The sequence below is a fragment of the Hordeum vulgare genome, chromosome 6H, assembly GCF_904849725.1.
Source record: "Hordeum vulgare subsp. vulgare chromosome 6H, MorexV3_pseudomolecules_assembly, whole genome shotgun sequence".
NCBI lineage: Eukaryota > Viridiplantae > Streptophyta > Magnoliopsida > Poales > Poaceae > Hordeum > Hordeum vulgare.
The window spans coordinates 558,857,716-558,868,207 of record NC_058523.1 but is presented as its reverse complement, the minus strand read 5'-3'; the positions used below and the strand labels follow the sequence as shown (position 1 = coordinate 558,868,207).

The 10,492-nt window shown below is 42.7% G+C and overlaps 1 protein-coding gene across 2 annotated transcripts; it reads right to left on the bottom strand.

Moving 5' to 3' along the window:
- Positions 1–3,019: 3,019 nt before the first annotated feature.
- Positions 3,020–5,139, bottom strand: LOC123403785 (rRNA-processing protein UTP23 homolog). Of its 2 annotated transcripts, none has more exons than XM_045097697.1 (5): positions 4,885–5,139; positions 4,411–4,531; positions 3,978–4,205; positions 3,790–3,855; positions 3,020–3,403 (listed from the first exon to the last, which is right to left on the bottom strand). In XM_045097697.1, the coding sequence occupies exons 1-5, from the start codon at positions 5,130–5,132 to the stop codon at positions 3,311–3,313; spliced, it is 756 nt and encodes a 251-aa protein (XP_044953632.1). In that variant the 5' UTR covers positions 5,133–5,139; the 3' UTR covers positions 3,020–3,310. The 2 variants fall into 2 exon arrangements, with proteins under 2 accessions (XP_044953632.1, XP_044953633.1); XM_045097698.1 differs by having other exon boundaries at positions 3,298–3,403; positions 4,004–4,205.
- Between the last annotated feature and the right edge of the window lie 5,353 nt (positions 5,140–10,492).

Genomic DNA, 10,492 nt, shown 5'->3' with positions numbered 1-10,492 from the left:
TTATTCAGGAAGTGTAGTTTGGTTATAAAAAATAAAGAGACTTCTCTACAAATATTAATGACTGACTAATAATATTATGTCCCTTTAATATCATTAATAATAAGTAAATAGGGGTGAACTCATATCTAACCCAAAAAAAGGAAACAAATAATCAAAAAGAAGTGAAAGATATAATTTTAGATATTCTATAATATTATTGTCAAATAGCTGCTTGGTCGATTTGAAATGAACGCAGCAATAGTGTCTTTGATGATAAAGCTACTTCCCCAATCAAACATTATTCCTTACTAATTTTGTTTGTGAAATGCTATGTAGAAGTTCTGAAATTTGTCCTTGTTCCGGAGACAAAACAAAAAGACATTTTTTCAGAAAAACTTTGTACCATGCACACACATTTCTAAACATGAGAAAGGTGTGATAGCACCCAGGTGCCTAGGCACCCTCTATGAACAGTAAAATCAAAAGAAATAAAAAACAAAATCAAAAAAATCTGAAACTTTGCAGCATCAAAGATGATCAAACTTTGTACATCTTTGCAAATTATCATGCCAAAATATTTTGTAGAGAAATATGTACAAACAAGTTTCAGATTTTGATGCTAAAAGTGCTCAAAACTTCAAGCACTGAAATCTTTTTCGTGCGTATACCTCCACGAATAGTTTTTTGGCATGAAAATTTGCAAACACCTACAAAGTTTCATCATCATTGATGCTGCAAAGTTTCAGAATTTTTTGATTTTGATTTCTATTTTTTCGATTTTACTGTTCATAGAGGGTGCCTAGGCACCCGGGAGCTAAAAATCCACTCTCAACTTCTAAACATATATATGTAACAAATTTCTTTGAATGTTTTACATTTTCAAACATGCTTAAAATGCTTTTTTTTTAAGTGGGTACAGATGCCCATGCGTTCAAGACATGCCCACTCCATGTACATGATACCAGTCTAAAGTTTCTTCTCATTGCAACCAACCTAACGAGTGCATATTTACCCATAGACTCGGCGTGCAATCATTTTTCTGTAGTGATGTCACTAACCGCCGAGTGCACATCACCTTGACTTGTTATAATGATGCATGTATACACATTTGATTTAGCATCATTTTCATAGTTCCATTTCCATCTCTCATACTTATGGTGCTACTCGCAGATCTTACGAAGATGTTGTTAGAATGGAACAATGACCTTACGCTGCAAGGGGATGCAAACGGGAGCATACTGCTTCATTTTGCGGTTCTAGCCACTCTGCCTCAAATAAAAAGAGACAACCAAGCCATGTGTTCACAATTATTGAAAGCCAATCCAGACGCATTGTATCAACCGGACCACAGTGGATCATTTCCCACACACATGGCTGCATCAACCGGTGCAACATGGGTCATCGATGATTTCCTTATGAAGTCACCCAATTGCGCTGGTTTGCTTGATGCTAGGGGAAGGACATTTCTCCATGTTGCAGTTGACAGGATGAATACAAGGACAGTCGATTATGCTTGTCGAAACATATCGCTGTCATGGATTTTGAATATGCAAGACAAAGATGGGAACACTGCACTGCACCTTGCTATAAGGAAAGGTAGTCTGAGAATGTTTTGTTCTTTGTTTGGGAATAGACAAGTACAGTTGAATATAACAAATGAGAAAGGGATGACTCCGCTAGGAATGGCGCATCACAATCTTGCTGAAGGTTTACAGATGAACATGGTAGTATATATATCAGATCATTTTAATTTTATAGCACGGCCTTGGACGTGAACAAAAACAACTGAGATGTGATGGTTTCTTATTTATTTATTCTGATTTTGCAGGTAAATGAAGAAAAAATCATCAAGGCACTCAAGTCTGTCCGTACTGAAAGGGGTATTTTTCACCAGGGTTTCTTGAATGAATATGACATTGACAAAGCAAGACAGGATGAAATACATACAGTGAATCAAGTGAAAGAGGGGACGCAAAGTCGATGTATTGTCGCTGTCCTAATTGCAACCGTGACGTTTGGTGCAATGTTTGCAATGCCTGGGGGTTATAGAGGTGATGGTCACCCTAATGCGGGCTCCCCAACTCTTGCTGGAACACCTACTTTTGATGTATTCATCTTGGCCAACGCACTTGCCTTCGCTCTCTCAGCCACGGCTGTAATTTCTCTCATGTTTTCTGGAGATCCCACGGTATGCCTTCCGAGAAGAAAGCTGCTATTTGAAAGCTCCCTCGGTTTCATAATTTTATCAGTGGCAAGCATGATCGTCGCCTTTATATTTGGTACAGGTGCGGTGTTAGCTTCAATTGCTCCTGTGTATGTTAGTGCAGTACTTGTCAGCTTTGCTATCGTATCCATATATCACCTTTGGCAAAGGGGCTATAACGAAAATGCTCTGTTCGTAGCAGTCTGTAAGAGAAAAGGGATATGCTATGGGATAGTGGCATGCCCGTCTCCACCAACCGCATATCTGGGCATACTTGTTCTATCTCTGATGTTCGCCCTTTCTTTTGTCCTGATGACTCACACCGGTGGCAAAGCGGAACCACCAGCACAACCACTGACGCCATTTGCTTGAAGAGGGCCAAACACGCGTATATTGCATACATGGATCATTTACCATCGTTTGTAGGTGCTGCTGTTCTCACACTACCAGTCGGAGAATTTGGATCTGCTATCATCACAAGTGTGTGTGTTGAGGAACTTTAAAGGAATCTTGTGTGTGTGTGCTGCTGTGATTAGACCTTTATTTGTTGTTAAGAGTTACAGTGTGCTTGTACCAGTGTAAACAATGCGTGTAACAGTGTTTAGACCTTGATGGCTCGTCTAAGCCAATCCATGCCATTTTCTATTATGAATGGTTTCATTTAACTACATACAATATTTAAAACAAAATCTCTACTTTTTGCAAAGAAATGACATATTTCGATCATGCCGGCTTAGCGCAACTGTACAATTACGTTGCAATTGTACCAATCCACTTGTACGGCAAGGAAGAGACCTGAAAGATGAACCGATCCACAAGTTTGCAGGAATCAGACGGTTGATTTCTTCATGATACAACGCCAAAACTTTGGATGTATTCATATACTAGATTACCAGCAAGGACAAATTTTACAAGTCCAAACCGTCTCAAACAAACTATTAGTGCTACACTGCCAAAAGTTTCCAGTTACGATCCTATTGTGACGATGTATGATCTATCAACTTGACTGAGGATTGTGTACCACATTTGAAAAAACACCATCAGCACATAATCTTAGCATTTGATGCGGCGGATTGGGGCCAGAGCAGCAAAATGACACCATTGTTTTGCAACTTTTTTCTAGGCCCATCAGCTCGCTGTCTCTGCTTGAATGCTATCTTTGCCGCTTCTCTTCCGCTTCCTAACCCTTTTTCGCTTTGCCTCACCATCGGCCCTCAGACCCTGAAGGAAACAAGTTCTCATAAGTGCTTGTTGTCATCAGATATGTGTGTATCACCCACATCCCAATAGAACTGAAATCAGGAGCTACAGCACAGGCGGATATATATGCAATGGGCCTCACCTTGCAGGAGCCATCCACATCCCAATACAAATGAAATAGGGGCTACAGCAATAACGAATCTGTAGGGGTTTCACTGTCTAAGAGCCTATCTAAGCTTTAATTGTCGCATTATTTCTCATCCGTCTTACTCTTAGTTAGTGTATCAGGCAACTCCAGGCTTGTTTTTGCAGCATTAATTGTAACCGATACTTATGCGAGCGTGTTCCTTAACCGATTATATATACCTCACATATGTCAACTGATAATGGTGTGTAGCGATGATTACCTGATTTTGAGCAGCTGATGGTTGGGGCTTTGGTTTCTTTTTCTTGCGGGATAATGGGTTCGGACCCTGCAGAAGGACACACATCAGCATTTCATATTTCAAAGTGTTAATGATGCTCACTATATCGTAACGGTCAATATACATGTGCATAGGACAAATATACTGAAAACAGTAAATTTAAATATAACCTTTGCTCTGTTCCTTTTAAACTTGCTTTTCTCTGCAACTACTCCGGGTATGTTTCCATCAACAGACGTCTTTCCTTCTGATGATGCTTTTAGTCGCTTCTTAAATTCTGATTTTTCCATGTGAATACGCTTCTCCTCATCCAGCTGAGCAAACTTGCGTTGCTGCACGGATGGTTGCTCAATAACCAGGGAGTTCTTCACACCGTATATCACAGGAACACAAGGAACCTACAACCAATAAAAACAGACATGATCACATTGCAGCAGAAGCATTTTTTAATATGTCATAATACATTTTGCTAGTTTTGAAGTAGATACTATGACACTTGCAGGCCGTATTACTGACCCTGAGCAGATTCTTTCACACAAAAAAATCAGAATATAACATGGTAAAATTAGAATGCTAGTAGATCTGTCCAGCGGATCTTCATACCTCCCGTAGCTTAGCCCGGAGACCAGAATCCTGGGTAGCGACAAAGTAGTGTTGCGGATTCTTATCACCTACCAGTGAGAGAATACAATCAACTGCACTGACCACTTTTTCATGCTCGCAACTGGAAACACCAACAAGTCAATTGAACAAACAATCATCAGTTGCTCAAACTCATAAGTCAAATACAGTAAAACTATTCTCACTGAATGTCGTACCAGAGATTCATACAATCAAAGTGATTAAACAAAACCAACTTGATCCAAAATCCACTATACGATTTCATAGTTGGCAAAGAAGTTTTATACTGTACATTCAGATAGCCCGAACCCAAATTGACTCTATCAGTCAGGTGACTAATTAATACGACAGAACAAAATGATTCGTATTCAAAATCGCATCAAATACCAACGCAACTTCATACAGTTTTGTAGCCCGTAAATAAAAATAAATAAAAGCAGGAGGATCGAAGGGGACCTGTCGGTGGCGAGGAGCTGGGCGGCGTCGAATGCCTGGGAGTGGGACTTGCCGAGGCGGCGGAGCTGGGCCTGGACGCACTTGGAGGTGAAGAGCGGGGGCGGCCGGGTGGCGGAGAGGAGCTCGCGGAGGGCGTCGTCGGCGGGGAGCAGGCCGTGGACGAGCACCTTGTGGGGCTCGCGGAAGCCGAAGCAGGTGGAATAGAACTTGACCACCTTGCGGTGCCGCGACCGCCTCTTCACCCTCATCGCGTGCGGCGAGGGCTTAGGAGGGTTTCGTGTTCGCCGCGTGCGTTCGTGATGGGCTGCTGCGGGCCGTCCGGACTGAGTCTTGTGGGCGCCCTGTACTGCGGCATGTGTTCGTCATTCTCAAAAAAGAAAGAAATTGCCCGTGCTTCCTAGCTACTGCTCTCCTAATTTTGCTCCATACGTAGTGCATACTAAAATGGTTGGGTGCGCTTTGTTGCGTCGATGATGTTGTTGTGTTTCATAAAAAAAATCATTCTGGTTCAATATATGAGATGTATTACTTTTTTGAAGAGTCAAACCTTTTAAGTTTGATCAAATTTATAAAGAAATATGTCAAATCGGCATTTTTAGATTCATCATGCAATTTATTTCCATATCTTTTTGTTTAACATTGTGGGTGTCAATATTTTTGCCATGAACTTGCTCAAAGTTAAATAAATTTGATTTTCTATACCACTTATATTTTGGAATGGATGTAATATTTAGTTTGACACACGGGGGAGATGATAGAGTGTGGTTTTATTTTAATTTATAATGGGTGATTTGGTGGGTCTTTCATGGCGTGATTCTGTATTATGCGCTAACCAGCCTATATTATATACGAAAAAAATGTATTATGCGCTAACCAGCCTATATTATATACAAAAAAAATGTATTATGCGCTAACCAGCCTATATTATATACGGAAAAAAAAATCTGTATCGGTGGTTGCATGTAATCGATTCAACAATATCATATGATGGTGCTTATTTTTTTCTAGCTGGTGGGAGAATGCACATGATTGATATGTTTTTATAGGTCGGTTGTTGTTGATTGATTTAACAAAAATCATTGGCCCAGTCAAGATCGTAAACCAATCCAAAAATCAAATACCTCAATTGAAAGAAAGAGCTGCAAAATTAGGGAACATAATGAATTAACATAATTGAATGGAAGAGCTTGAGATACTGTTGACTTGGTCGAAATTGGATGACCCGGTTCTAAATTATATGTCAATTAGTTGTGTGGTCTTAAAAATATGAAGCATAATATATAATTTAAAAAGAATGAATGAGAGAGCTTTGAGAAATTGTTAACCCGGTTAAAACTGGGTGATCCATTCAATCTCAGTTGAATGGGGGCTTTTTAAAAGTAGGAAGCTTATTGTTATAGAGGATTGAAATCTCTAAGAAAAGTTATATCTAGGAATGGAGGGTTCATCAACCGTTGAGGTAATACAAAGAACATGCTAAAAAGCAGCACAAAGAAAACCACGAGTAAGAACTACATTCAGGTCCGTAGACCACCTAATAACGATTATAATCACTAGAATGAGTCGAAGGCGCGCTCTAGTGATCGCCCCTTCCTCACTGAAGTGGAGCAAACCTTATTATAATAGACATTCGAGAAGTCCTGCTAACCCCCCCCCCCCCCCCCCCCCCCCCCCTCCACGACTAGCGCACCTGAACAACAACTATCACCAACGAAGAGAGTGTAGATTGAAAGATCCATCATATAGACACACGACCACAGATGAAACGAACACTAGATCCATGCAGATACATCAAAGAGAAATGCCGATAGAATCATGTGAGATCCGTCCAAGATAAATGACCACACGCCCTCCAACAATGTTAGAAGCACCATCAAAACGGAGGCTAGGTCGGGTGGATTGTATTCTATCTTTAGGGGCCTGTCACAGTCATATATCCACAAATTCTTGCTTGAGAAAATTAAAAACTAAAAAAAACTAAAAACGAAGCCCTCTCTTCTCCCACAAAATCTTGCTTGAAAAAAAATAAAATATCCACAAATTCATAAAATCATCAATCAGTTGTAACATTGAATGTAAAAAAAAGACATGTAAACATAACAATATAGGGTCTCGTGGATATTCTCAAAATAATGTTTTTTTACACAGTACACACACGAGCTCTCATATAAACGCGCATACACTCATCCTTCTGAACGCACACACGCACACCCTATTTCTATGAGCACCTTCGAAAGACTGAGCCGGCATATCATCTTGCGATTTACGAAATCATCGTAGGCTTTTCGTCTTTGATGAAAACGTCTCCTTTCACTGAATGCGCATGATGAAAAATCTTAAAATAAATACAAAAATAATGCGAGCACTAGGATTTGCACCTTAATCGGTCGAGAATACCACTGTCCTTCTAATCATGCAACCATTAGTTGGTTTTGCTCAAAAAAGATGTTGGGTCTTGTGAAGATGGAAAATTCTTCATTATGTCTTCGTCCTTGTTTTGCTAGCGCATATGTGACGTTTCTGGTCACTCCCTTCTTCCCAAGGCTCAGTAAGACGATGGACACCTACAGCATTTTCTTTTGAGGATTGCTTGTGCTGTACTCACCTGCGTCAAAAGTACCCACTCTCCTGCAGGGCGGCTCGATCCACCCCTCCTCGGTTGCTGGGAAGATTCAGACGTATGTCGAGCTTATTCAAGAACACCTCCTTAAAACTTCCACTATCAATAGGCGTGAGGCTAACTTGATAGTTTCCTGGTCTTTATCGCCGACAGGATATTTGCAGCTGAATATGGACGCTGCTATTTTCTCTTCGTCGAGCAGGATGGGTGTGGGCGTGGTGCTTCGTGATCATAGCGACAGTTTTTTTACTGCCTTGGGTGACAGTCTGCCTGACGTCTCTCAACTGAAGCTGGCGGAGGCGATGGCGATTTGCTCGGCTTTGACACTGGCGAGGGAAGATGGTCTGGATGGTGTCGTGCTGGCATCAGATTGTCTCTCTATGATGCAACGTATCAAGACTATGGAGTGTGATCGATCTTCTTTGGGAGCAGTAATCCTTGACATCAAGAAGATGGCGGCCACCCGGGGCGGCCGGCGGGGGAGGGCGGCCGGCGTGGCCGGCGCGGGGGGAGGCGGCCGGCGCGGGTGGCGCAGGAGGAGGCCGACGCGGGTGGATTCCATCCTCCCAACCAAACAAAAAAAGGGATAGCCCTACCCTTCCAATCAAACAAAAAAAAAGGCTATCCCCAGCCACCTGGTTGGGGATACCCACAACCACCCTAGCCTATCCCTCCAACCAAACACACCCTTAGTTTCATCCATGTTAGACGTTGGCAGAATGAGGCTGTACATCTGTTAGCCCATTCGTGTGAGTTTTCTTCTCAGTCTATTTGGCGTGGTGTATCCCCGAAATGTATCCGGGAAACAATTTGTAATGACTCTATGTTTGATTGATCAATAAAGCTCACTAGTTCTATAAAAAAACACTCTCCTGCTGCCAGTCCTTATACCTATCTGAACGAGTGCACAACATGGAGGCGGTGTTCGATCAAGTGCCACGGAAGGTAACAGCCGAGATGAATTCCAATTTATGTGCGCCATACACAAGGAGGAGGTCAAAAGGAGGAGGTCAAGGTTGCTTTATTTAAAATGTTCCGTACTGAATTAGCGGCCCGATTGATTTCCTGCCCATTTTTGTCCGCGACATTGGAATGTCTGCAGGGATGAAGTAACAAACATTGTTCTTAGAATTGTGACAGACTTTTTGTCCAGAGGATGCTACCACCATTCTCAGCATTCCCATATGCGATCACTATGATGATTTTGTAGCTTGGCACCCTGATCCCAAGGGCATGTTCTTGGTACGGTCCGCATACAGGGTACATGTGGAGATCCAGCGAAAATCGAGAATGCGACAAACTGGGGAAAGTTCGGACGACCTGGGGCAAGATGTCAAGTTCTGGAAGCAGTTGTGGCAGACCCCGTGTCCTGCTCGAGTTCATCATTTTATGTGGCGCCTAGCACATAATAGTCACCCGCTCCTCCGTAATGTCTAACGCCTGGGAGTGGAGCTCGATACCAGGTGCGTTATGTGTAACCGCCTACCTGAGGATGGAGCACACCTATTCTTGAAGTGCAAACAGGTTAAACAGGTATGGAGGGAGGGAGGTCTAGAGCGGATATGACGAGCGCTGCTACAGTGTCACAATCCAAAGGACATGCTGACCACTATCTTTAGGCTGCAGGAAGTTCAGAAACTGTGGGTGCTTTGCTTCTATGGTGTTGGTGGTCGGAGAGGAACAATGTAAATCATAAGAAGGGGCGATGGTCAGCTGAAGCTCTGGGGCATATGTCAATTTCACAACCAGGGAATGGGATGGAGTTTTTGGGGAAGAACAAGCCAAAGCCAAGGCGTATGGAGCGATGGAAATCCCCACCTGGAGATGTCATAAAAATCAATCTAGATGCCGCTTATAATCCCACAACAGGTGGCGGGGGCTGGGGCGCCATTGCCCGTGATCATGAGGGCGTTGCGGTCGGGCTGGCGGCAGGGAAACTTGCCCATCTGACTGACCCTCTCCATGCAGAAATAGAGGCTCTGCGGTATGCGATCGAGTTCGCTGAAGATCAGGGGATGGGCCGGGTTATCTTCAAAACGGACTGCTCCAACCTCCAGCAGGCAATATCGTCTACTACGCAGGATCGGGGGCCGTTGGGTATTCTTTTCCGCGAAGCCAAATTCCGCTTGCAACTCGGCTTCATTGAATGGACGATCATGCACTGTCCTCGTATGTGTAATAACGCAGCGCATGTGCTGGCGGCGCGTGGTATGGTGGAAGTCACTGATTGTCGTGTGTGGCAATCTAACTTCCTGGATGATGTAATTCGTGTTGTGGCCGCCGATTTAGCTGGTCCATCGTAATATTGGAATGCAAGGTGTTCCACTTAAAAAAAAAAGAAAGAATTGTGATAGGCGAGGAGAGTCCTAAATCTATCAATGATATTGTGCTGGTCTTGATTCCCAAGGTAACAAACCCCGCGGTACATGCTCAATTCCGGACCGTAAGTTTATGCAATGTTCTGTATAAAATAGCCTCTAAGGTGATGGCGAACAGATTAAAACCAATACTGCCTGACATAATTTCCGAGGAGCAGTCTGCCTTTGGCCCTGAAAGGCTTATCACGGACAATATTATAAGTGCTTCTGAATGTTCGCACTTTATGAAGTGGTCGAGAGCTAAATCAAACAGTTATTCTGCTTTGAAGCTGGACATGATAAAGGCATATGATAGATTGGACTGGGCCTATCTGAAAGGTATCATGACCAAGCTGGGTTTTGACCACCATTGAATAAACATCATCCAGGGAATGGTCTCCTCAGTTTCTTTTTCTGTTTGTTTTAATGGTGAAAATCTAAAATCTTTTAAGCCAACACGAGGTATCCGGCAGGGAGACCCAATGTCCCTCTACTTATTCTTTATCACAGCAGAGGGCCTTTTGTGCCTCCTTAAATTAAGTTCTCGGTCGTCTTTGACTGGTATACATGTGGCTCCTACGACTCCCACCGTTGACCATCTCCTGTTTGCATATGATAGCATGTTGCTATT

What these genes read in the sequence shown, in the direction of transcription:
- LOC123403785 (XM_045097697.1), bottom strand. Translation starts at nt 5,132, where the DNA reads ATGAGGGTGAAGAGGCGGTCGCGGCACCGCAAGGTGGTCAAGTTCTAT. An exon ending in CAGCTCCTCGCCACCGACAG is followed by an intron (nt 4,532 to 4,884) that starts GTCCCCTTCGAT and finishes TGGTGTTTCCAG; the next exon opens with TTGCGAGCATGAAAAAGTGG. An exon ending in TTAAAAGGAACAGAGCAAAG is followed by an intron (nt 3,856 to 3,977) that starts GTTATATTTAAA and finishes GTCCTTCTGCAG; the next exon opens with GGTCCGAACCCATTATCCCG.